At 45.4% G+C, this 27,328-nt stretch overlaps 2 protein-coding genes across 2 annotated transcripts in view; one reads left to right on the top strand and one right to left on the bottom strand.

Moving 5' to 3' along the window:
• LOC135399638 (signal peptide peptidase-like 2A) overlaps positions 1 to 9,397 on the bottom strand; it is a 29,243-nt gene extending 19,846 nt beyond the window's left edge. The window contains exons 1-6 of the mRNA XM_064631359.1: positions 9,294 to 9,397; positions 8,574 to 8,636; positions 3,124 to 3,234; positions 2,406 to 2,588; positions 2,248 to 2,325; positions 971 to 1,116 (exon numbers count right to left, since the gene is read on the bottom strand). Coding sequence (XP_064487429.1) covers positions 971 to 1,116; positions 2,248 to 2,325; positions 2,406 to 2,588; positions 3,124 to 3,234; positions 8,574 to 8,636; positions 9,294 to 9,305 — 593 coding nt within the window. The 5' untranslated portion in view covers positions 9,306 to 9,397. The remainder of the gene's footprint in view (positions 1 to 970; positions 1,117 to 2,247; positions 2,326 to 2,405; positions 2,589 to 3,123; positions 3,235 to 8,573; positions 8,637 to 9,293) is intronic.
• Positions 9,398 to 10,352: 955 nt separating this feature from the next.
• The window catches only part of LOC135399637 (N-acetylated-alpha-linked acidic dipeptidase 2-like), a 36,123-nt gene continuing 19,147 nt past the window's right edge, over positions 10,353 to 27,328 (top strand). Inside the window, exons 1-8 of the mRNA XM_064631357.1 lie at positions 10,353 to 10,576; positions 13,592 to 13,746; positions 18,056 to 18,204; positions 19,956 to 20,100; positions 22,830 to 22,952; positions 23,097 to 23,219; positions 24,001 to 24,187; positions 26,794 to 26,884. Of these exons, the coding sequence (XP_064487427.1) occupies positions 10,549 to 10,576; positions 13,592 to 13,746; positions 18,056 to 18,204; positions 19,956 to 20,100; positions 22,830 to 22,952; positions 23,097 to 23,219; positions 24,001 to 24,187; positions 26,794 to 26,884 (1,001 nt within the window). The 5' untranslated portion in view covers positions 10,353 to 10,548. The remainder of the gene's footprint in view (positions 10,577 to 13,591; positions 13,747 to 18,055; positions 18,205 to 19,955; positions 20,101 to 22,829; positions 22,953 to 23,096; positions 23,220 to 24,000; positions 24,188 to 26,793; positions 26,885 to 27,328) is intronic.

Genomic DNA, 27,328 nt, shown 5'->3' with positions numbered 1-27,328 from the left:
CGATTTCAGGAAATCCCTGTATCCCTTGCGCACGCGTTGCATTCTGGCGGGATACTGTCACAAGGGAGGGCCGAACAGTCATCCACGTTTCGTTTTCGCTTAACTTGACACTTCGTGGGTTATCGGGCGAGGGAGAAGAGATCTAAACAGTTTGGAGACCTTCTCCCACTTTGTTATCACAGAAGTTCCCATAGTTCAAAGCGGCGCTAAGCTCTATCGGATTTTCTGAAGTCGTGTTTGTACGAATGTGTTGGGCCGTTGGGCTGAGTCGGCCAATCGACTGGTCAGTGCCGGGCATTCCAGGACCGGCATTGCTTGTAATCCCTTTTACAAGCCTTCCTTTATGATAATTCACCAGATTTGCCTAATTGAAACAGCGTCCAGTAGGAACTGTGCATGCCATAGTGTATCCAGCAGAGCACCTAGCTAGAGCATATGCCATAGCAACTTAAATGACCAACCAAACTCTTCCTTGCAGAGATCGTGTACTTCGCACCAATCTAGACGGCGAATTCGAAGAAGGCTGGCCTTCATAATCGTCAGCACTTTATTGTTATTATTATTATTAAAAAGGGGTGATTCAGTGTCACATTCAGGAAATGGGCAGCTCATGACGCTCCAAGCAATCTGAGAAAGGACAAACGCAGTTAAAAGAACTTATAGTCCACCTGAAAGTTATGGTTAAACACTTAAACAGGCTCTTAGCCAACCATAGTCCCGGACATAACGCAACAGACCCATGACGACAACCAGTGTTCCTTTTGTGTTGGTATCAAAGTAACGGAATCTCTGTCCGGTAAGGAGAATTCACAGGCTTGACCTCGCAATCCCACATCTAATTTGTGTATATGATGCAAAATAAAAAAAATTATTGAATCTTGAACCTTGAGAAAGTTTCGCACGCACTTCAGTACACCTTTAACGTATTACGCTCTTTATGCAGTAAATTAGTCACATAACTATAGCTTACATTTCATATTTCTTTCCTCCTGATAGGTAGGCACCCAAGGCCACTGCGGCGACAGCTATGGAACCGATGATGGCTAAGGCAGGATCCAAGGTCCTGGGCCACGTGTAGATCTCCAGACCAGTCATTTCATTCGTACGTGGCATCGTCTACAACGGTAAGGTAGTCAACATCAAGAGGAGAACGACATGGGGGGGGGGGGGGGAGCAGGTGACTAGCTTTGGCAATTTGGGCTACACTGCAAATCGAGATATGCGCCACAAAAAGCACTCCTTGCGAACTGTCATTAAATTAAATTTATTTTACCAACCAGGTTCAGAGTGTAGGTAATCGAGAATATCCCTCTCTCTTGACTTTTCGAAATCTGAGAATCAAAAGGCCTTCCGCATACGAGACGCTTTCACCTTTTTGACGTAGAATGTCATTTATCTGTAACTAGCTAGTTTGTAAATATTTAGCTGATAGCAATAGTTAAAGTGAATTAAGGGCGAATGAATTAAATTGTACGGCCAATATACCTCGCGAACTCCTCGAACAGAGGGAGCCTTCCGATTTTTTTGTGCTAAAACTCAGTTGCAATGACTATTGGACAGCTGATTACAGAGAAAGGGTTGTAATAATCAATAATAATAAATGTTACTGCTGCTCCTGGGCCACACTATACATTCACCATTTGTTGATTTTAAACCGCGACAGCTTGCGTAACATGCGACATGAACAAGTATGGTTTCAGAGAGAAAATCTAGTGGCTGCAAGACACCGCAGAAGGCGTCGATTACATATTGACAATACACTCTTAAAAATGAACTTCACCGCATAGCACGCTCCTAGCCAACTATCATCTCGAATGATATCGTTATCTGCCCTGATTTGTTGAAAACGGGGGGCGTACGCCTTTTTGTAACACTTATGCTGTTCATAATTGTCACAAAAAGGCGTACGCCTCCTGTTTTCAACAGATCAGAGGTTAGCTAGGAGCGTTCTATGCGGTGAAGTTCGTTTTTAAGAGTGTAGGGTGCCTGAGCTTCCTCAGTGCAGTGCAGGGTGAAGAGAATAGCGTTGCCTGCTACAACAGCCGCCATTCTGCATCCAAATTGTCGTACAATCCACTTAGGAACAGGCTAGATAAATAGCAGACGAGGCTTGGGGGTGGTGATGAAACCAGAACACAGCATCCAGGAATGATGACACATAGCATCAAAATGGCGGCTTCTCGGCGTTCGCTTTTGCTAACGGTGACCGCATCTGTACATCAAAAGGTGACAGGGTGCTCTACGTACGTCAATGAACTTTTTTGCCGCGACAAGCACAACCATGTTCCCCTTGGCCGTCTTCGTACGACACTCGTTCAGCAAGCGCTGAAAAAGCATCGTTACTATTGTCACTTCACGGAAATGCGCTCTACAGCAACAAAATGGCAAACTAAGCAGTTTCTGACCTTGCTGATGTTTTTTACTGATATCAAAACACCCAGCGGCTTTGCGTTCTCGAAGCTCTGCACGACTTCGTTGCAGCTGCAGTTCTCGTGGAGGTACACGAGGGCGAATTTGCCGGTTAGGTTGATACCCCTGATGTAATTGCAAGGGCTCTGAGCTGTGAGGTCCGTGAGCGATACATCTTTCTGAAAGACGCGGGGTTTGCATGAATCAGATGCCACACTCTTCTGCATACTTCACCACACAACATACTGAAGCCCAACCATTTGCACAGGAAGCACACAATGATTTGCGGAAAGCGAGGGACGTTCTCCTTTTAGTGACACACTCTTAAAAATGAACTTCACCGCATAGCACGCTCCTAGCCAACCATTATCTCGAGTGATATCGCTATGTGACCTGATTTGTTCAAAACGGTACGCGTACGCCTTTTTTGTGACACTTATGTGGTTCATAGTTGTCACAAAAATGGCATACGCCTCCCGTTTTCAGCAAATCATGGCAGATAACGATATCATTCGAGATTATGGTTGGCTAGGAGCGTGCTATGCGATGAAGTTCATTTCTAAGGGTGCACCCTGTTTTAAACAAATCAGGGGTGTGAACGATGTCGTGCGGAATGACGGTTGGCCAGGAACGTGTTAAGCGGTGAAGTTATCTTTTAAAGATGAAAGTTTGCTCGAGTAAACCATCTATACGGAACAAAGGTATGGCACATACCAGGCTATTTGGATACACAGGTAGCTCTTTGAAATCCGGGTAGTAGCGAGCGCAGACCTCGGTTTGATTTCCGTGGCTGGTGTATTTCAAAGTAGCAAATTGGACCTCTGCCTGGGAGCACAAAACGTTGGAACGTGCACAGTTTGTTCTTTTGTAGATATGTTCTGTTCACAAAGGTTGTGGTACGTAGTACATGCATTCAGTATTGTACAGTAGTGCAAACGGAGCTCCTCTCTTGCTGACGCTGCGAGGCATTTTCTCTAAAGGACGTAAGAACTCATATCTGCAGGTATTTTGTTACGGTTGTAATAGGTGTACACTCTTAAATATGAACTTCACCACATAGCACACTCCTAGCCAACCATCATTCCGAGTGACATCGTTCTCTCCCCTGATTTGTTGAAAATGTGAGGCGTCCGCCTTTTTGTGACAATTAACATTTCTACATAAGTGTCACAAAAAGGCGTACGCCTCCCGTTTTCAACAAATCAGGGGAGAGAACGATGTCACTCGGGATGATGGTTGGCTACACTCTTAAAAATGAACTTCACTTCATAGCACGCTCCTAGCAAACCATAATGTCGAATGATATCGTTATCTGCCCTGATTTGTTGAAAAGGGGGGGCGTACGCCTTTTCTGTGACAATTATGAACAGCATAAGTGTCACAAAAATGGCGTACGCCTCCCGTTTTCAACAAATCAGGGCAGATAACGATATAATTCAAGATGGTGGTTGGCTAGGAGCGTGCTATGCGGTGAAGTTCATTTTTTAGAGTGTAGGAGCGTGCTATGTGGTGAAGTTCATTTTTAATAGTGTGTTATATGTATTGTTGTTCTACGCTTCGTAATTCTATTTACAATTTGTTGTTCAATATTTATCCTTCATAACGTGTGCAGCGTTAATACAAAAACGTTACTTTTTTGCGAATACGGGCGAGTAGACGCACCGCCATCCAGATACCTCTATCCATTGTTATGTCATCTGAAGAATTGTAGCACCAAATCAGACGCCAACGCGGAGGTGCACATAACGTTCGGTTCTACACTCTAAAAACAGAACTTCGCCGCATAGCACGCTGTGCGCCAACCATTGCCACGAATGATAGGGCTACCGCTTCTGATTCGAAGAGAGACGGGGGCGTACGCCTTTTTGTGGCAATTTTCGTATACCCAAACTGCCACAAAAAAGCGTACGCCCACCTCTCTCTTCGAATCAGAAGCGATAACCCTATCATTCGTGGCAATGGTTGGCTCACAGCGTGCTATGGGGTGAACTTCTGTTAGTGTGTACATTCCTGAAAACGAACTTCACCACATGGCACGCTCCTAGCGAACCATCATCCCGAATGACAACGTTCTCGTCCCTGATTTGTTGCAAACGGGAGGCGGAGCCATTTTGCAGTCGTACGTTATGGATACATAATAGGCTCCGCCTCTTGTGATCAACAAACCATGGGCGAGAACGTTGTCAATCGGGATTATGGTTGGCTAGGAGCGTGCTATATACGGTGAAGATACGGACCTATCGATTCATCTGTACAAAACATGTCACAGCCAACAAGTTAAAACCGCCGTTCGGAAGCAACACAGTCGGCGGACTACACTGTTAAAACAGAACTTCACCACATAGCACGCTCCTGACCAACCATCATACCGAATGATATCATTCTGTGTCATGATTTGTTCAAAACAGTGGGGAGGCGCCTATCTGGGACAAGATAATCTGTCCCAGATAGGCGCCTCCTCTCATTTTCAACAAATCAATGCACAGAATGATACCATTCGGAATGACGGTTGGCTAGCGGAGAGACCACTCTAGTGCACCTCTCACCTACAGTGTGCTTCTGTCCCATCAGTACCGGTCATCCTGCTTCTACATCACTTTGAAGCCCTCAACTCCCCTTTCTCCCACCTTCTTTTCCTTTTTTTGGCTATAGTCGTGACGATGCCCACTTGAGTGCGGCCAACAACGGCAAGCTACCTCGACACCCCCCCCCCCCCCCCCCCCCTCTGTTTTAACAGTGTAGCTTGGTAGAGTTCATAACTTCTGTTTAAGCTTCTTTTTCCGGGAAATAGCCGTGCAAAAGCCGAGCACGATGAAAGTGCGTCGCTGCCGTGTATTGTGCAAGGGAGATACGAGGATAAAAATGGAGGAAAGACAGGCCCTCAATTAAATTCTTCTCCGGAGTTACGGCCGATCTCCACGAGGCCGGTTGACGAAGACTCTACTATAATTACGTGTCCAGAGACGTCTCCGCGTTATATTTCATTGTCTCTCAGTAAGCAGACAGCATCCGTTTTGGCTGTCTGCGAATTACGTCGAGCATTTCGAAATGCCTTTCAGTTTGCTCGTTTTTCGGGCAATATACGATAGTTGCATGAAAGCGAAATGAAAGCCACAATCACCTTGCGAGCAAACCAAAGAATAGAACCGAACCCGAATCGAAAAACGTTACTGACCGTTGTTTTTGGCCAAACCGGAATTCAACCGGACCGAAACAGTCGACGCGATCTTGTGACGCGAACCGTTAAAAATTACCGGTAACCGGTTCAAATAACGTTTTATACGGAACTACACTCTTAGAAATGAACTTCACCGCATAGCACGCTCCTATCCAACCATCATCTCGAATGATATCGTTACCTGCCCTGATTTGCTGAAAACGGGAGGCGTACGCCATTTTTGTGACAATTATGAACCGCATAAGTGTCACAAAAAAGGCGTACGCCTACCGTTTTGAACAAATCAGGGCACATGGCGATATCATTCGAGATAGTGGTTGGCTAGGAGCGTGCTATGCGGTGAAGTTCATTTTTAAGAGTGTACGGACGGAACTCTGCATGTTGTGTTGTGCGCAAACATAAAAATTTCTTTTTTCGTCTTTTTGTTTCCATCTCCTTTTATTACCTTCGTAGCCTTGCTGTTGCTTGCCGACAAAAGTCGTGTCCTGCAGGAATGCTCTATATATTCTGGAGTCGCGAAACAACAACAACAAAGGTGATAACTTAAAAACTTATGCCTGCTAATGTCTAAGACATACACATAAATACATATAAGGATTAGAGATCAACGACAGGTTTTGGTAGCGTTCATGAGGTGAGATATATCATAATAATATACTAATCAGCCTCAGCTATACCGGGTGTCCACTCTAACTGCAGAACTGATCGGTGACAAATAGCGAGTGTGACCTTACATAAGCCCCTTACAAAGTAAAGGGCCAGCCACACTCATGCTGGTCAGAATGAAAAGAACACACCAAGCTGGATTTCTTTCTGCATTTCAAATAAAAGAGGTAGAAACAACCATACCGACATCGTATTTAAGAATTGCCAATGGGTCGAAATTTCTGTTTGCACTTTCTGTTGCCCGTGCTTTTGTCTTTGTTCCACAGATATTTCACTCTAACTGCGACATGGTATAGCGTATAGTACGATAACGTGCCTTTTTCATAAAGGCCCCGGGCAACCATTGGAATCGCACAATTCCAATCCAACTACCATCAAGCGCTGATTAACGTGTATTCGAGTCTCCTGACTGGTAATCAATATATTAGTATCAATATCAATGACTTAAATGACTTAGACCGAGGCTAGACCGAGTGACTTAGGCTTGGTTGACTGCTATATTCCTGCTGAGATTATGCGAACGACCCAGTGGGTTAGTCAACCGCAGCGATAAGAGCCACGTGCTGGACCAGTCAGGTAAAAACGCGAGAAACCCCAGTGCCGGTGAGCTAAAATGAGTCAATCCAACTACCATGATGCGTCGTTTGCTGCTTAACGTGTATTCCCGTGTACTGACTGGCAATCAATAATTTCAATTACTTAAATGACTTAGGCTAAGGCTTAGGCCATGGAGGTAAGAAACTAAGGAGATGCCCTAAGCGCCTCTCGCAATGCAAGCGGGCGTGCTGTGACCCGCGCATGGCATTGTGGTTAGTTGCCCACACACGTGACCCATAAACGTCACGGCAAGACGTCATAAAACATGGCGTCCTCCATGCCCGCGGCGTATCTTACCTGAATACAGAGACAAGATGCGGCCGAATAACTTCTTTCCGCTTTCATAGCATCTTTGGAGTTTGAAGTTATCGTACTCGTTGAAACACAAAATACACAAGCTCTGTGTGGAAGCAATGGATCACTGAATCGCTAGAAGACGTACGTACGTCATCGTGACATTGCCTGTCTTCTCTTCTGTTTTGCTCAACTTTTGCTGTTATTTATCACGCGGCAAATGTTGAAACACCACATAAACTTCAAAGTATTGTGCAAATGGACTCCTCGAAGGTAAGAGGTTTGCTGAAGATGAGGGGTTGCTAAACTTCCAAGCCTCCGCGCAGACCGCCATAACACCGAAACATGTGTTGATCACGTGACCGGGCAACTAGATGGGCGTGGTATTGCCAGGAGCGACCGCTAGAGGGGTCCCGCGGCCCTCCGATCTTATAGCCCTCTCCTTAGTTTCTTACCTCCATGGCTTAGGCTTAGGTTAGGTGGCTAACCACCGCGACATGAGCTACATGCTGGGTCAGTCAACCCAAACTGGTAATTCATGGTTATGCTCTTGTCGTAACCATGCACTGTTTTTCATATCGCGCAAAATCTTTCAAGGTATTGAACGATCGTTGACGCCTTCCTGTCTGCTTCGAGCACTGTACCACACAAACGGAAGTGTGCTTTAACCTGTCTGTTGTGCTTGAATCCCACCCGTGGCCCGTGAACCGGTTCGTGAACCGAACAGTTTAAAACAAAAAGCCGGTTCGAACCATTATGGTTGCCTTCCAGAGCAGAACCGGAATTGAGCCCTCGTCGTGGAACCTATACCCGAACCGAACCAATAAACGTTTCGGTTCGACTCTCTGGAGCAAACACAGCTCCACCTAGCTGCCAGCATGTGCGGCGAGTTGCCGTCTCGGGAGCGACGTCCCAGGAAAGCTCTCAACTGATTTTCGCAACAATTCCTTCATGATTGTTTGGATTGCGGGAATTACACGTTTCTTGTTATACCTTTGCGCAGGGATGCTCCATCACTTCGAAATTTATCAGGAGTTAATTCCAGCTTTCTATGTGGACACAATGTTCCACCTGCATTGAGTAATTGGCCAGCACGGCATTCCGACGCCGGGTAGACGGTCCGGGTTTATAGGGTCATACCCTCACATCATATAAACATCATATCACATAAACATCAAATATGCATATAAATATATAAATAGATAAAATATATAAATTGATGAAAGACATCAAAATACGCGAACGTTGCCGAGTGCACATCACAAGTAAAATCACCCTGACATTGTGGTCTAGAGCTGGATTGCTTCTGCATATCAACTAGTGCACACGGACTGGCAGTTACTGCGCTTGATGGAAATTATTTATAAAGCCTTCGCGACAGCGTGGTTGAGATACTGATCATACTTCATTCGTGGTAAATGTAGCTTACCTGGCACATATGAAAGGCAACAACAACCAACCACAGCCTGACGTGGCCAAAGGCAAAGTCCATCTGAAAAATCGTTGCGTGATTAATAGCTATCCCAGTACTCACAAATAAGTTGCTGCTGTTGCCAACATCCATATATTTTTCGTTCTGGATAGCAGCAGCGTTAAAGTAATCAGTGAGGAAATACAAACACTCCGTGTTACGGTGTATGCTGTGCTCGCAATTCGGGTTCAGTAACGAGATATCCTACTCGAATCTTCACAAATACGTAACATAGGCTTTGCTTCACTGTGTCAATATTTCTTTTTTACTACACCGAATAAAATTCCGTTTTAATTGCGTTGCCACACGCTCTTGGCTGCGGTGCAGTACAACACTTTCAGGAAATATGTGCTCTTTGCAGATTATCGACAGCCCGATTGCAGTTCAATAACATCGTTCACATTTTATATATGTTTTAAATTGTTGCTTCTTTATTGCTATTCCTAGAGAACCAGACAAATTAAGTTCCTTTCAAAAACAAAACAAAAATGTTTGTCCTTTAACGCAATCCAAGGTCATGCAAGATCTATTTACAATTTTAGCCCATCTTGCGGAGTTTGAGCCTTACTGTACTTTAACAAGACTGTGTTCTTTCCCCGCATTTATGGATTTATCATTGTGAGGTGACGTCACCTAACCTAGGCGTCTGGAGATATCAAGAATTATAGATGTACGTACACATCGAGACATCCTTCCAGGAGATTGCAGGGCAACTGGTTCACGTACACGCACTGTCTAACGTATCCCGAGTCCACCGGAACAGAATTCGGTTTTCTTCTTCGTTTCTTCTCACGTGCCCAGTACCACTCCCACCTGTTCTGTATACTTCTTTACTATTTTTTTGTTGCAGCGCGGCAGCGCTCACAAGGGCACTGCGGCACAGTCTCTTGTGACCAGTTTTCCCCATAGCGTTAGTCGTGACGTTCCCCACCTCTGTGAGGACGACAACGGCGAACTGTTTCATTAGCATCATCATACTGTGACCAGAACCTCGTGACCTGTTGGCTACAATTATGGCATTCAACGCCGAGACTGGGAGATGACCCGGATTCGAAATCGGGCGCGTCTTGTGCTCTCTGAGTGCTTTTTTTCCTGAAGGACGCTTCGAAATGAATGATGGAACGGTTCCGTGGAAGGTTAAAGGTTAATGGCTAATGGTTAGCTCATAACAAGCGAACATAGTTACTCCTAGTCCTGGTGCCAATATCCCAATGGATCGAGGCCGGAAAGTGCGAGAAACAAGAACCCATATTTGCTTCCTTTTCAATACTGCTTTGCGTTCTCGGTGAATTTAGTTTATTAATAGCTCTAGCCAATCTCCCTTTGTGGATCATGGCCAGTATCTGTGAGGACGAAGAAGATTAAGCAGGTTTAAGCCATATCTGATAACCTGAGCCCCTACGGCGTCGATTATGTTTCGTCGCCGCGCAAAGCATGCTCGCCGACGATATTTTTATCAAGCAGGGCGACTCAGCCGACGCGTTTTTGCCGCTTCTTGCCCACCACAGCAAAATATAACCTCGAACCGGTTCTCGTGACGTCAAATCTTTGTAAACAGAGGGTCGTCTATAGTGTACAATACCCGCGATGGCCATTCTACATGAGGCAAAAGAAGAAGATCCATCCTCCAGGTACACGTTTGTCACAATCCATATTATCCATAGTATCATCTCATTCATCTCCAGCTCGAACTGGTTCTAACTCTGTTTTACCATCCTGTTGACCGCATCTCATTAGCCTGGCCAATCTCCCTGGCGGATAAGCGCCATCCCGCTTGAGGAGCAACAACAACAACAACAATCATCGTCGTCGTTTCGAAGGGAAGACCGCATGCCATCGACATAATCATCATCATTTTTTTCGAATCCCGTCACATTTGACGTCGAGGTCTTTTTGTATTATTTTAGCGGCACGTTATTGAGCAACCGTAACGATGAAGGCAGGCTCTGACTCAACCAAAGGTAAATCCACAACTTATACTCCACGAATCTGTTCCCGTGTACTGGGTACCGTTAAAGTCGTGGAATGGCGCCCAGCGGCTAATGGGACGCTCTTTATATGATGTTTCCCCGCCATTTTTTTTCTAGTTAACTACCGAAGCATAATTTTGACGCGTGGAGAAGGTGTCAATCATTGTATCGATCAAGTGGTCGATGATTGTATCTACACTGCGAACTATACCTCTCGTGGTCGTATGCACGTATGCAGGTTTCTGTCTGACTTAGGGCTTCGTTTTGATGATCCTGTACTTTAACACTGTCCAAGCCGCCATATACCGAAAAGCACGACGTGTACTGCCCGTGTTCGACATCCGTTGCGGAATATAACTGTGGCTGCGACTGTAAACAAGCCTGAGCATGGGCGCACAAGAAAAACACACACACACACACACACACAATACGGCAGCTAATACAGTCCTTGTGAAAATACTCTCTTTCTTTCGTTACAGTCCTTGTGTGCCCATGTACAGGCTTGTTTACAATGGAATTCACCCACCGGCTAGCCTGCATATACGCCTTTTTTTTTCTTTGTGTGGCTACCAGTACAGTACCTGTCAGCGCGTAGGGTCGCAAGAGATGGGAATGATGAAGGTGGGGTCCTGGGTGTCAAAGTTGTGATTTCCAGTATGGCAAGTAGTTAACTACATGTAATTAAGCTACTGCACAGTAGTTAAAAATAGTTAGAAACTATCTCTCGGATTGTAATGATAAGTAATAGTTAAGCTACATTTTTTCTGTATTTAACCACTGTAGTTAGGTTACTGCAGGCTATAACAACTTAGCATTTTATGTCTTTGTCTCACACTCACCATAGTTATGGCGCTCTTTGGCCTTTGCAGCCTTTGTGCCATTAAACCCATAATCGCTAATCGCTTTCGTTCTTTGCCTACGTTAGAGCGCTCTCCTGTGAAAGCATGAAAAAGGACGTAATTCATTGCTGTAATTCATTGGTGAAAGAATGCAATTAATTGGCGGATAAGGGAGTATTGGAGATCGTCCTTTTGCGCTTCAGCGCGACAAAAATATGTAAACCGAAACCAATTAATTACTGCAACAAATGACACGCTTCGGTGGAAGATTCTTCTCTAAAAGGTGTCCACTGAAGGTCAAAGAAGGGCTAGTACCCATTTTAATGCCGACGGCGCCCTGCTTTAGAAGTTATGTTTGTCAAGAAACTCATTTGAATTTGTATTTACATAATGAGCGCCTCCCACTGATATACATGGTGCACAGCTTGCAGATGGTATCATATCGAATTCAGCTGATCGTTTTAGTGCAGAAAAAGTTGCACTGGCTCGAGTGTGCGCGTCACAGGGCCGCTTCAATCCAATGTGCGTCCCCTTCCATAGGTCCTACCGTTAGCTCTTCGTTCCTTTCTAGGCTCAACCCACACAGGTACACTCTTAAAAATGACCTTCACCGCATAGCACGCTCCTAGCCAACCATCATCTCGAATGATATCGTTATCTGCCCTGATTTGTTGAAAACGGGAGGCGTACGCCTTTTCTGTGACACTTATGCTGTTCATAATTGTCACAGAAAAGGCGTACGCCTCCCGTTTTCAACAAATCAGGGCAGATAACGATATCAGTCGAGATGACGGTTGGCTAGGAACGTGCTATGCGGTGAAGTTCATTTTTAAGAGTGTACACTACACTACGCTTCACGAAAACGACCAGCTGAATTCGCTAACAGACCGATAGTTGTAAGAAAAGAATTCTCCGATTGGTCAACCCGTTCGCGGATTATTTAGCCCGGGGATTTAACTAAAACACCCTGGATGTACTGGAGGAGCAGGTGATCTTTCCGAAATAAACGTATATCCCCCCCCCCCCCCCCCAGGTGATGTTGCCTTGCTTCCTTTCGACAGCAAAATAGAAATAATAATAGGCTGTACATTTTCTATCGATTAATTGCATAAAATAAAACTCATTTACAGAGACAACAAAATATGCTGATTAAACGTTTTTGCGTTTCTGCTAGCTGCGAGTAGAGCAGTTCCAAATGACTGTTATGACTCTTATTCATGCTTTCTTCATTTCATACGAGCGACACCTCCGGAGGATATTTTACAGTGCCACGGAGCTTTAGCTTCACTCAGAAGGAGCGCGGTGTAATCTGCTTCGCTCCTTTCGGAATAATATTTGCTCTCGACAGACTTTTGTTTCTACGTTGTACTGCATTCGGTAGTTCGTCCAGTCCCTGCTTCACTTTTCGCCATCTTTCGAGCTATAATTTATTATCGGCATTATAAATCACATCAATGCCCACAATTTCGCATGTTCCCGCTGAGAGGGGACAGTACGTCATTAGTTGTCGACATTGTGACGACACGGGGACTTCCCCTGGGCGAAATGTTCGCCTAGCCTCAGCTGTGTGAACGATTTGCTTCAGCTTTGGGTTCTGGTGCTGCGAATGCTCGAGGAGGAGGTGTGAGAGAGGACGCACGCCCGTGACCATCCCGGTTGCGACGTCACGGAAACGTCTGATCAGGGAGATCGACCAGATTTTTCGGGAACCGGGCGGTGCACATACGGTCGATCGGTGCGTACTCAAACCCCGAAGAAGAACGGTCGGGAGCAAACTGGTAGTCGAATCGAAGCGGGCAGAAGGATCACCGTGCTGGAAGGATAGTCCCCACGAGAGGTAAACCCCAGGAGCTAGTGCATCTCTCCCTTCTCTCCCAAAGTAATCGTATACCGGGTATGTTCAACCGGTTCCCGAAGACACTCTGGAAACGGGCTGGTGAAGAGGTTCTCCTACTTGTCCCTCCGTCCTTGACCAGGGTAGACCCTCACGACAAGCTATGCATAAGTCTGGGAATACGTCGGGTTTGAACAAAAAGTAGCGCAGAAAAGTTGGAGTAAACGCTCGGGTCAGACATATTTATTTCAGTTACGCTAGGAAGCATTTTACAATTAGGCATTTGCCGGTACGCGTTAGACTCAATAACTGAGAAAACGATATTCTGTGTAGATACCACAGGATCGGTGTCAACGAACTCCGAGAAGACTACTGGTGTGGACCGTTACCTGCGCACTCCCGCCGAGAAGATGCTGTTGCGATGGGTGCTTGCCTGGCTTATACTCGCAATGGTCGCCACCGCTGTTCTGCTTGTGTTTCTACTACAGGTATGCGCTTTGTAGCATTGGAGCGAAGTGTAGGTGACGTAGCGACGTAGAAGAAGAATGTAGATAAATGAAGATTCAGTATAATTCGAATAGCAAATATGTTAAACTACACTCTTAAAAATGAACTTCGCCTCATAGCACGCTCCTAGCCAACCATTATCTCGAATGATATCGTTATCTGCCCTGATTTGTTGAAAACGGGGGGCGTACGCCATTTCTGTGACACTTATGCTGTTCATAATTTTCACAGAAAAGGCGTACGCCCCGCGTTTTCAACAAATCAGGGCAGATAACGATATCATTCGAGATAATGGTTGGCTAGGAGCGTGCTATGTGGTGAAGCTCATTTTTAAGAGTGTACCGCCTGGTACTGCTTGGGACAAAAGGTTACGGAACACCGGGGTGGCGCGTTTCTGCATTGCGGCGACACCCTTGTAGCAAACTGTAGCGGACACACATACTGAGAGGTAAACAAAACGGCTGGTCACCCGTTCCTTATTCGATCTCTTCCTCATAGCTAGCAGGGGGCCGCTATACAATGAAGAAATACGCTAGTGCCGTGTTCCGTAAACTTTTGTCCCGAGCTGTACGTGCCTATCACACTGCTGTCAAACAAAATAACGCAATATTTCTTAACGTAGCCATATTAACGCCTAATCCTACACTCTTAAAAATGAGTTTCACTGCATAGCACGCTCCTAGCCAACCATCATCTCGAATGATATTGCTATCTGCCCTGATTTGTTGGAAACGGGAGGCGTACGCCTTTTTTGTGACACTTATGCTGTTCATAATTGTCACAAAAAAGGCGTACGCCTCCCGTTTTCAACAAATCGGAGCAGATAACGATATTATTCGAGATAATGGTTGGCTAGGAGCGTGCTATGTGGTGAAGTTCATTTTTAAGAGTGTAACTCGTACATACTGTGCCGCAGCGAGTGTTACAAGCTCAAACTCTCTATGACCAACTATTGGTCACTGTCACTATCACAAAAACTAGCACGCTTCATTAACCCAGACCTGCAAAAAAATACAGTCATGGAATCGCTCTGACCGGGTTTGGTCAAGTTGATGCATCCCGATGAAAATCAGTCCTGTCTGTTTCTGTAAAATTGTGAATCATATCATTTTTGTAAATGTATTCGTGTCTTTAGTACTACATTTTTTATGTGTGCTGAAGGTGTGAAGGCGGTTTTGTTAAACTGCTGCTGATTGTCAAGTGAAAAGGGAGTCAAGCCACGTCATGTTACTTACTTGCAGCTGTTTGCGTGTTCCTCCCACCATGTGATAGGTAACATTATTATTATTATTATTAAACGTACGCAGCAATTGCTTCAACGCTAGTTCGCACCAATGAAGTAAAATGTATTATAAAGAAATAAAAATGCATTACGTGTACTCGAACAGGCCCTTGCTAAAAATGGACAGAAATTTCTAAAGTAGCAAGCGTCTTATTTTTTTCTTTTTTTTGTAAATTACAATAAATGGCGGTGTATGCTCAAACAAGTGGAACACCTTAGGGCTGCACTATTAACCACCGTGGGTGGGGGTGGGGTGGGGGGATTGTTCTAATTAATTTTTACTAATCTCCCTTTTAGTCGTGGTAGATAAAAGTTTAATTCAACGAGAATATACGGTTTTCTTTTGGTGCCCTGATACCTTTGCCGTTTTCGGAGAAAAGGTTGAGTCATAGCCTCCGTAAGAAAATGGCCCCCGAAAAAAAAAAAAACGGCAGATTTGAGGTTGTTGTAGTCTCTCTCCTAAAGCACAAGCCTTTGCGTCTGCGTCTAGCAGAGTAGCCCCGCCAGGAAATAGCAAAAACAAAGGTTGCAGCGCGAGAGACACAGAACATGATTTACCTATAGCAAAAGTGCGCGTTAATACCCATCGTTCCATTATAATACACTGAAAACTGCAAATACTGAGCGGCAAAACGGGAGGTTTTCCATGTGAATGTTTCATTCATAAGGACATGTCCGCCGAACATAAATACCGTTGACTCCAAGCATAATTTCTAATAAAATTGTGTTGGTAGGTGAAACGCTCTGTAAGGCAGAACACACCCTTGCCATATAGCAAAGACATGGGGAAAGAATTGGCGAAAATTGGCGAAAAATCGTGTCGGGATTTCTTCGTCTTCTGATCTGATTGAGTTTCAAAGAACACTGTGCGCTCGCTGATGCATCGGAGAAAATCAGTTACATTATAAAAGGTATGATCAAACTGCGGCATACCCTTGCCCAGATTCTTTGAGAATTCCTATTGCCTTGCCGATGGGGATCAGTACACTCTTAAAAATGAACTTCACCGCATAGCACGCTCTTAACCAACCATCATCTCAAATGATATCGTTATCTGCCCTGATTTGTTGAAAACGGGAGGCGTACGCCTTTTCTGTGACAATTATGAACAGCATAAGTGTCACAAAAAAGGCGTACGCCTCCCGTTTTCAACAAATCAAGGCAGATAACGATATTATTCGAGATTATGGTTGGCTAGGAGCGTGCTATGCGGCGAAGTTCATTTTTAAGAGTGTAGGGCCCCAAACCGCCAGTTATGGGTTTGATACCACTATACACTCTTAAAAATTAACTTCACCACATAGCACGCTCCTAGCCAACCATCATCTCGAATGATATCTTTATCTACCCCGATTTGTTGAAAACGGGAGGCGTACGCCTTTTTTGTGACACTTATGCTGTTCATAATTGTCACAGAAAAGGCGTACGCCTCCCGTTTTCAACAAATCAGAGCAGATAACGATATCATTCGGGATAATGGTTGGCTAGGAGCGTGCTATGTGGTGAAGTTCATTTTTAAGACTGTAAGGCTTGGTTGTCCCCGTGTAGGTTCTTTCAATCACTCATCATATAAATTGGAGCTTGCCTTATTGAAACACGTACTGGTCCGCCACTGACACTGTGCGCCTTAAAACTTCACCGCGTAGCACTCTTCTAGCCAGCCACCATCCCAAACGACATCATTCTGTCCTGTGATAAAACAGGATGCGTACTCCTTCCTCTGACACTTATGTTAGCAGTCAGGATACGCCCCGTGATTTCCACAAATCCGGATTGAAAACGGTGTGATTCTGTGCAATGGTTGGCCTCCACGTGCTATGTGGTGAAGGCCTGTTTTAAGAGTGTATAGACCCTTTTCGTTTCGTAAACAAGATGGCTCACCTGCGCATGCGCGTGGAGCAGACGTCGCTGTTGTGCAAAAGGGAGTAGGAAACCATATGGTGTGCACGGCGTATTTGACCTTTTTTGTACAGCGTAACACATGCAATAGCTACATCACTTTGCGGCATGCCATGCCTTTAATAACGTCCGAAAACACAGAGTGAGTCGATGATCGTGCGATTTTTGCCCGCTGGACAGGACAGCAACGCCGCCGCATTGCTCTGACGTGACACTCTGGAATGGGTCTGTAGTAAAAATGAGGCGAGGTGGCCATGACATATTCGAACATTTAGGTGGTTGTGACACTTGTGTGGCTACCTTCAATGATCATTGAACCCAATGTCCATTGAAGATGCGAACGAGCAAGTAGCGAGAAAGTTTTCAAAGATCACTGGATCCAGTGCACCCCTGCTGGTTGGAACGTTACACGCTTGGTGGCGTCACGCGCATGTTCAATGGGCATTGGGTTCAATGATCACTGAAGACTGCCCGTGTGACAGGGTGTTATTACATCATGGACACATTGCACCGCAGACCAGTATATTGGGTGTGAAAAATATTTCTCTGCGTGTCGTAATTGGAGATATACAAATAGACATCACCGTCGTGCTCTGACGTGATATAGGAGCGAGACCCCCGGCTATTGCTATTGGATCGCGTAGGCACGTGACTCCTCCCGCGGCCGCTTCCCTGGCGGAAATGGCTGTCGCGACGTAACATGCCCATGAGTTTCGCTATTCGCCGAGGCGATTTTCTACGCCTCTGTTGTACCCGCTGCTGTAAAACGTGGAATGCATCGACGCAAACATGTTGTTTGCATTTACCCGCCATAAATTTGGGCGAAGTATCACAACGTCTCCGAGCATGGTTAACTCATGCACAAATGATACGGTCGTCTTCAAATCGGACGCAAGAAAAAATATCGCCCACTTTACAGTTCGGTGTTCACGCAGACCCTAGTTTTTCGAAAGTCTTTCAAAGAACACAATCGTTGAATCTGAGAAAATGTGCAGTGTGCACCTATGTAACAGGAATAGCGTTACCAAAATCGAGGTCGAGTAACAACATTCCAGATATAAAATTATGTATTTTTGATGCTATATCATATTCGTTTGAAACGACTGCAGCTGAATAAATATCGCGTCGTCGACGACAAGCTCAAGGTAACGTTGGAACTGCAGCGGAGACTCACTAGAAAGGTCTACTCGAAGTCCGACGAAGTTTCCAGGATGATCATCAACGAAACTTCGAGTGATAAAATCAAGGACACGCTCAGGTAAGGGTTTACGATTATGCACTGCTGTAACATGATTTCATCACATTACACTGCTCTGAGCCAACCGTGATATCGTTCTGTCTCCTAATTTGTTGAAAATGGGATAAATTATTCTGGTTAGGACAGATTCTCCAAAAATGTCCGAAATAGGCGGATCATTCCCAGTTTCTGTGTTGACAGTGCATATCAAGGAAGAACGCTGGCATTGGCAACGGAGCGAACGGAGTGCAGTGTATTTTATCACATAGGTGATATATTTTATCACTTGTACATACATATTTTATCACACAGTGAAGGCGAACCACTGCACGGAATGGTACAGGTATAACCACAATTTGTAGAAATTGAGGGGAGTACCCCTTTTTGTGCCAATTAACGCAAGTACCTACACTGTAAACTGGAAAACACCCTTATGGGTGTAAATGGCTTGTCCTATAACTGACACCTCTTTTTACACCGTACATGGTCTGGAACACCCTTTTTAGAGGGTGTATTCCGTGTAAATCACCCCTGGAAAGGGCGCTTTTCTTTTAAAATGCCCTCTTTTGCACCCTTTAAACACCCTTTTAGGAGGGTGTAAGATCGTTAAACACTCTCCTAAAAAGGTGTACAAAGGGTGCAAAAGACGGTATTTTCAAGGAAAAGCACCCTTTCAAAGGGCGTTTTACACGGGATACACCCTCTAAAAAGGGTGTTCCAGACCATACCGTGTAAAAAGAGGAGTCAATTATAGAACAAGCGATTTACACCCATAAGGGTGTTTTTCAGTTTACAGTGTAGGTGTAAGATAAAAGGTGTGCGCCGTCCATTTTGATCCAGGGAGTCGAACGGAACCCGAGCCCGAACTGAAAACCGTTATTCTCGATTCGTCGTGCATCTTTCCCATTTTTCACAATGGCCTATGCGCATGCGTATGGCTTGAGGCGCCGAGGAGGATTATCTCCGTCTTCACAAGATGGCGCACTATGGGGACGACAGAGGTGGGGACCAGTGGGGAGACCGCACGAATGGCGCGACCCTGTCGGCCCCACTCCGGACCGGTTTCGGTCCTTTGTGCTATCCAACTGGATTTGTTTTGACGTGCGCCGAGCATGGTTCGTTGGAGAGCCGCTAGGATACCACGCGTATGTGAAAAGGGTCAGTTTCATGCAAATGCAACAGTGTCAACTAAAGGTACTATGCGGTTTATTCTGTCTCATTGTACGTTGTGCATGAATTGTCTAAAATAGGCGTACGGTTCCTGTTTTCAACAGTCCAACAACCAGACCGTTCTGCATGCTCGCTGCACCGCACGCTCCACGCCGATCATACACTCTTAAAAATGAACTTCACCACATTGCACTATCCTAGCCAACCATCATCCCGAATGACAACGTTCTCGCCCCTGATTTGTTGAAAGCGGGAGGAGGAGCCTGTTTTGTGCCGTGCATAATGGGCACAAAATAGGCTCCTCCTCCCGTTTTCAGCAACTCAGGGGCGAGAACGCTGTCATTCGGGATGATGGTTGGCTAGGAGAGTGCAATGTGGTGAAGTTCATTTCTAAGAGTGTAGCGTCGAATGTAGCAGTGGCTAGCTTCCGATTCTGCAGATGTGAGGAGAGAGCGTGGCGTACAATGTGATTTAACGCATATGCAAAGTTGTCACAAAAAGCCGTACCCCTACAGTTTTCAGTACAATATAGGCGTGTGAACGAGGGTTCTGAATATCTTTGCTCAGAAGATGAAAGGAATGCCGCAATTATTTTCTACTAGGTCTCTCGTGCGTGAGGCCTCCAGTGGTCAACAGAAGGTGCTGGATTACGTAAAGAACATGTGGACGTCGCACGGCATGGACCACACTGACCTGTTCACTTACGGCGTGCTAATGAGCTTGCCAGACCCTAACAATGAAAACAAGGTACGCAGATATCTCGGTTCAGTGAGTCGATATACCCACATTCGCTCGCGACATCTTTCCAATATTAGCCAGTTTTAGTATACCGTTGGTAGCATCACCGTCATGTTACTGTACCTATACGGGAACCCATGGCACCGCGCATGATTCATTACTTTGTTGACTACTGTTAACTACTACGCTGATTACTACTACGTTGACTGGCTGTGGTATAGAAGGGAAGTTTACTTCGGAAGCCATGTTATCAACGGTATATACTAACACTATCTATTTGCACCTTTTTTGCTGCCCGGTAAAGTTATGTCAGAAATATGGTAGCTACAAGTCATTGGTATTTTTCATTCGGTCGCCACGGGCTTGCTACGTTGGACCAATATTGGCAATATCGTTGACACAACATCGGACAGAGTTGTATTGCCAAGACTTGACGCAATATCCCCTATGTTGGCTGCCAGTGTTGGGCAGATATTCGTCGAATTATGCTGCCTGGATTATTCTTACGCGAACGGCGAAGAAAAAAATGAAGCGCTGACGATGATGATGATCGTGTTGGCCGTTCCCTTTATACCGGGCGCTGTACGCGAACCAGACAATGTTGTTAGCACTCGTCAATCGCACTTGTCAACATCTTTTAGATTTCTGTTTTCATTCCTGTTTTTTTTTTTTTTTTTTTTTGCATTGTGCCTAAGTAGGTCTAGGACATTAGCTAACCTTTAAAATATTGCTTCAACGGTCGAGGTATGAATTGGCATGTTGCATCGAGCACCTTAGGAAACGCGACAAAGGTTCTTTCAACAAGATACATCTTCTGTGGCTATGTGAGTCTTTCCAGAAAGAAGAAAAAAAAACGCCGTATTTTAGACCAACGAGAAGATCAAGCGACATTTTCGGATTCCGGCTCCGTCTCACGGGGTGTAAGCCTGAGCTCCCGCACCCTGGTAGATGTAACGATGATGTGCTACTGGCACCAGGACATCTGAGGCAGGGAAGGATAACGGACGTATTTTGCTTACCGTTTCCATTTTCGTTACTGCTGTATTTTCGTTTCCGTTATCCGTTTCTGATACCGACCTTTCAATTTCGTTTCCGTTTAGTTTCCGTTACTGTTTCCGGTAATGGAACGGTTGTTACAGAGCTGCGGGAGGACATCCCGTCCGGCTCTATAAGAACCCTGCTTTGCCCAAGTGCTGTTTCGGTGTCACGCGTACACACTACACAAGCAATTTTACGTCGTTGGGATGGGCACATGTTGCAAGATAAATATATATATATTATGTAGGAACATGTTTTCAGTCTTCACTCGGAGTCGAGCAACTCAAGACGGGCGTAACTTTCATCCAATGTCGCATTCATAAGCGCCATAGCCACAATGTACTGCCATGGCCACAGTGAAAAGAAAAAAAGTACAAGATAAGTAACTAAAAATCATAGGCTGGTATCCTCGTGCTATGGTGGAGTATAGTCATGTGTTGATGTCAAGGAGTTATGAACACTGGGGCGTGGTAAGTGAGGGATGCACCCTCGAGATCCAATTTGCGCTTTCTTCCCGTGCTCTCGAGTAGTATTTAGAGCTTTACAGGGAATGAAGTCATCAAAATACAAAAGCAAAAAATGAAAAGTCACTCAAATGTCATCGCGCAACAGAAATGGCCATTGCTCGAATACAATACCGGGCGATAAATTCGTTTCCGTTTCTGTTTCCGGTAATAGGGGACCGTGGTATGCGTTTCCGTTATCGTTACCATCTCCAATTTCGGTTATATACAGTTTCTGTTACCGTTACCATTACCGTTACCCTTCCCTGATCTGAGGGCTATACTTTCGGATACTAGAAAAAGTAATCAGCTATTTTTGTATTGAATCGGTTGCTTAATTGATCGGCATGGCAGAAAGTGGAAGTTACAAACAGTGACACCACGGCAGCAAAAAGGCACTGGCTATAAAATTCAGTAATGAATAACTGCACTCTTAGAAATGAACTTCACCACATAGCACCTCCCTAGCCAACCATCATCCCGAATGACAACGTTCTCGCTCTAGATTTGTTGAAAACGGGAGGAGGAGCCTATTTTGTGCCATTATGCACGGCACAAAATAGGCTCCTCCTCCCGTTTTCAACAAATCAGGGGCGAGAACGTTGTCATTCGGGATGATGGTTGGCTAGGAGCGTGCTATGTGGTGAGAGAGAGACCACTCTAGTGCACCTCTCACCTACAGTGTGCTTCCGTCCCATCAGTACCGGTCATCCTGCTTCTACATCACTTTGAAGTCCTCAACTCCCCTTTCTCCCACCTTCGTTTCCTTTTTTTTTTTGGCTATAGTCGTGACGATGCCCACTTGAGTGCGGCCAGCAACGGCAAGCTACCTCGACACCCCCCCCCCCCCCCTCATTTCTAAGAGTGTGGGTCCACATTTAGCTCAGATACACTCTGAGCATGATAAGAAAGGAGATGACTGTGTTTGGCTTTGCTTTTTAAACGGCCTGTGGCTTTAAGTGTTGTGTTCGGCCTCCCGTGTTTGCGTCAACTACTTGTACGTTCTTCGGCACCGATTTTAAACGATACAACAATGCGTTATCGCAAACATCTGACCCTCCTGTCATCATAATAGTCTGTCATAACTGCATATTTCATTCATTACAACGTTCGACATCACGCATTTACCCTTGCTTTCCACGCTATCCACGGGAGCGGTATGTTGATAACGTTGAAATGTAACGCAATCATTCTCAGGTGGAGCTGTACAAAGATGGTGTGTCTTCTTTCACGGCCACTAACCAAGAAGTTCCTGTTCCTGAAACTCAAATGTCCAATGGCCCACCCTTCTACGCCTATGCTGCAGCAGGAGACGTCAAGGTGCGCACTGCATATTGTGCATGACAGTAACAAATAACACGTGCCGTACATTATGCCGCGAGCGGGTCGTCTCAATGGCGCTACATAACGGTTCACGCAGCTTACCTTTCTGACTGCCATCATAGTAATTTACGCTACTTCCAGGAAGCTTACATCTACGTGAATTACGGCAGAATGTCTGACCTCAACTATCTGGAGAACCGGGGAATTGCAGTACAGGGAAAGATTTTTGTCGGGCGCCTTGGAAAGATAATGCCTGCGAAGAAGGTAAGGTGTAAGAATGAACTATACGGATTAATATGACCCAATGATCACGATGTTCGAGAATCCGTATGCGTGTATGTGAAATGGATCATTTCCGAGCAAGCCTGCGCGCACTCGCAGCCACCTGCGGTCGCCATGTTTGTCGGGCGGAAATGCGTCAGCTTTAAGGTTAGGTGGACGCTCGAGGCCGAGTTGCCACGAAGCTTTGCTCGCTTTGCACGCAGTGCGCTCTGTCTCTTTCTGTATGTCTTACCTTGTTAGTTTGACGCACGGCGTGAGCGTCGCCATGATTACTGTGTGGAAAACACGGCGTTCGACATTCCGCCACCACACTCTTAAAAATGAACTTCACCACATAGCACGCTCCTAGCCAACCATCATCCCGAATGACAACGTTCTCGCCCTAGATTTGTTGAAAACGGGAGGAGGAGCCTATTTTGTGCCGTGCATAATGGGCACAAAATAGGCTCCTCCTCCCGTTTTCAACAAATCAGGGGCGAGAACGTTGTCATTCGGGATGATGGTTGGCTAGGAGAGTGCTATGGGGTGAAGTTCATTTTTAAGAGTGCAGGGGCGACGTCAGTGCGGAAATGGTTCATTTCCGCTTTGCTTAATTTGAACTGCACTCTAAAAAAACTGAACTTCACTACATTTCAAGCTATTTCCAATATTTATTCATATTGTTCCCATGGACATGACATAGCATGACACGTTCAGGACAAAATGGCATACACGATGGTTGCGCAGTCCTTATGCCATAATTTCGCCAATTTTCTTACCGAAGGCACAAAATGCGGAAAAAGCGGGAGCAGCGGCACTGGTTTTGTTCATGGACCCGAAGGACGTTGGGCCACGAGGCAACGGTCAAGGACCGTTCCCAGACTCCTGGTGGGTCGGGGGCAGTGCTCTGCATAGGGGCAGCGTTGCGTACGTCGGAGGGGATCCGTCTACTCCTGGGTACCCTTCCAGAGGTAAGGAAAACTCGATAAAATTGTGCATCACCATGCAGAATAGGTATTACTTGCTGCTGGTTCTAGAGTTGTGTGTAGCTCAACGCCTAGTGGGCTCAAATGCACTATACCATACGTAATGCAGCGTGGCTTTCTAGTGTAGCTTGGCATAAGAGTCTGCGGAACACGGCACTGGCATATTTCTTGATAGGAGCGGCCCCCTGGTAGGTACATACGAAACGGATCACCGGCTGCTCTATGCACCTACCTGTACACGTGTCCGCTCCTGTTTGCTGCTATAGGGTGTCGCTCCAATGAATAAATGCTACACCCCGTTTTCGGTAAACTTTTGTCCAAATCTTTACATCGCTGTCGCAACTCGGTGCAGCGATAATTCTTTACCGGATCCAAAACAAAGGTTAAAACGAAGCGAACGCCACTACGTGTTGTCCTGTGATCCTTAGAGAGACAGTGCAAAATATTTTTATTGTACTCTCGGCCAAATAATAATAATTGAAATCAGTAGCTGCAGGGTTTTGTTGTGTCGCTGATTAAAGGTACTATACTCTGAGAAATTAAAAAAAAAATTCTTCAGAAATTCACAAATGAACTTCACCACATAGCACGCTCCTAGCCAACGATCATCCCGAATGACAACGTTCTCGTCCCTGATTTGTTGAAAACGGGAGGCGGAGCCTATTCTATGCCGTGCATAATGAGCACAAAATAGGCTCCTCCTCCTGTTTTGAACAAATCTAGGACGAGAACGTTGTCATTCGAGATTGTGGTTGACTATGAGCGTGCTATGTCGTGAAGTTCATTTTTGAGAGTGCAGTACACTCTTAAAAATGAACTTCACCGCATAGCATGCTCCTAGCCAACCATCAACTCGAATGATATCGCTATGTGCCCTGATTTGTTCAAAACGGTAGGCGTACGCCTTTTTTGTGACACTTATGCTGTTCACAATTGTTACAAAAATGGTGTACACCCCCAGTTTTCAGCAAATCAGGGCAGATAACGATATCATTCGAGATGATAGTTGGCTAGGAGCGTGCTATGCGGTGAAGTTAATTTTTAAGAGTGTAGATCCGCAATATCAGAAAATTTATCTGTTCGTTAGCCTGAGCCATCAGTACTCTTCATAGGTCCCAATTTTCGTCCAAACTGGGCTCATAGTTTTTGACAAAAATTAAAATCGAGAATTGCCGGCAGCACTGCATCGAAGTCTGCAGCTACTGCGCATTCCTCCGCAATAGGGTTCTGCGTTTTTTGGGGATTTATTCCTTGGGAGCTCGGGTAGGTGTTTTGTTGGGCATATATGTTTTGTCACATTTGGATATTTTCAGCATTTACAGTGAAACCTCCCTGTCTTGGGCACCCGCGGTGCAGCCAAAATGTGTCCTACTTAGGGAGGCGGCCGAGTTACAGAATACAAGGAAAGCAAAAAGTGGAAAATTTGTAACTGTGTTGCAAGAAATCGTCCCCCTTCTTCAATTCACTGTCAATAGTGTTACCTGATACTCTTACCCACTCACTTTTCACTGACGAGTATTGCTGATTGTGGTAGATTCAATTCCGTCCAGATTCCACTCAATGACATTGCCTGTGGAGCTTTTCGAGCAGCGTGCTGCTTGCTTGAGAGCTTAAACTCACTTGGAATTAAGGTGAAGCACTTGTCTCTGAAGCGTCAGCCCACTTTTGGTTTCCTTGGTGAGGTGCGTGTTGAAAAGCTCTAGAGAACCCGAAGACAAGTGTTCACACTAAAGAATATTTACTTTATGTGTGCACACTGACAGCACCCCTTTTTCGACTTTGAAAAATAAAACAACAGATTGCTGAGTTCACTACAAAAAAAAAAAAAAAGAAAGAAAAAGGAAATGGGCGAAAGCAAAAAAATGCACTGGTTCGGTCTTTTTGGTGCAACGATGGGGGGCTTAGACTCAGATAATTTGGCCAGGGTTTTGTTCGACTTAATAGGGTAAACCCTGTCCTACACACTTAGAAATGAACTTCACCACATAGCACGCTCCTAGCCAACCATCACCTCGAATGATATCATTATCTACCCTGATTTGTTGAAAACGGGGGGCGTACGCCTTTTCTGTGACACTTATGCTGTTCATAATTGTCACGAAAAGGCGTACGCCCCCCCGTTTTCAACAAATCAGGGCAGATAACGATATCATTTGAGATGATGGTTGGCTAGCAGCGTGCTATGCGGTGAAGTTCATTTTTAAGAGTGTACTTCCAGGACAGGGATGTGTCCGATATAGGGAGTTTCGTCCCCCATATAGTTTTAATGGGAGACTGAGATGGTGCCCTCTCATCAATGGACGTACTTAACAAGGGCTCAACCGTGTTCTCCTCACTTACCGGTGCGTTGCTGTACATCTGCCGCTGAGTATCAGAACACAATGAAAGGACGGGAACTTGGTTAACCACACAGGGTCAGCAGAATCCGTTCTCACTAAACCCGTGTACGTAGCACGGAACAGATCCTCCGGGCGCTCCACGTTGTTCCGTTCCCGGTTTAGGTTCAAGTTGGTGGAAATCTCCGCACAGTTTAGGTATGTCGGCACAGGACGCATACTAACCCCCACTCCTTCCTGCTGTCCTCTGTGCAGCTGGATTTTACAAAGTTCCTACGGACAACGCGATGCTACCAAAGATTCCATGTCAACCTATAGGATACGACGACGCCAGAACAATTCTTGGGTAGGTAACAGCTTTTACGGTTATTTTTAGATAAGTGAGAACTTAATTATGCAGGCTTTGTACGCGTCCTATTGCCGCTCGCGTTCCCTCCTCACGGCCTGTCTTTTGGCGCATCTTTTTAACAATATTTCTGCAATACACTGTTTATTCTACCTTTTCAGCATCGCTTTTCGAGCTTAGGCAGGAAAATAAACGTAACGTCTCTTCTCTTTATATCGCACTTGTCGCTAGCAACCTTTCTAGCACTGTGCTTTGAGAGACTATGAAATTTTCCGGAGGGCCCTGCACTCTTAAAAATGAGTTTCACCGCATAGCACGCTCCTAGCCAACCATAATCTCGAATGATATTGTTATCTGCCCTGATTTGTTGAAGACGGGAGGCGTACGCCTTTTTTGTGACACTTATGCTGTTCGTAATTGTCACAAAAAAGGCGTACGCCTCCC

The sequence above is a fragment of the Ornithodoros turicata genome, chromosome 7, assembly GCF_037126465.1.
Source record: "Ornithodoros turicata isolate Travis chromosome 7, ASM3712646v1, whole genome shotgun sequence".
Lineage (NCBI taxonomy): Eukaryota > Metazoa > Arthropoda > Arachnida > Ixodida > Argasidae > Ornithodoros > Ornithodoros turicata.
Note: the sequence above shows the minus strand (reverse complement) of the source record. Positions and strands in the feature narration are given on the sequence as shown.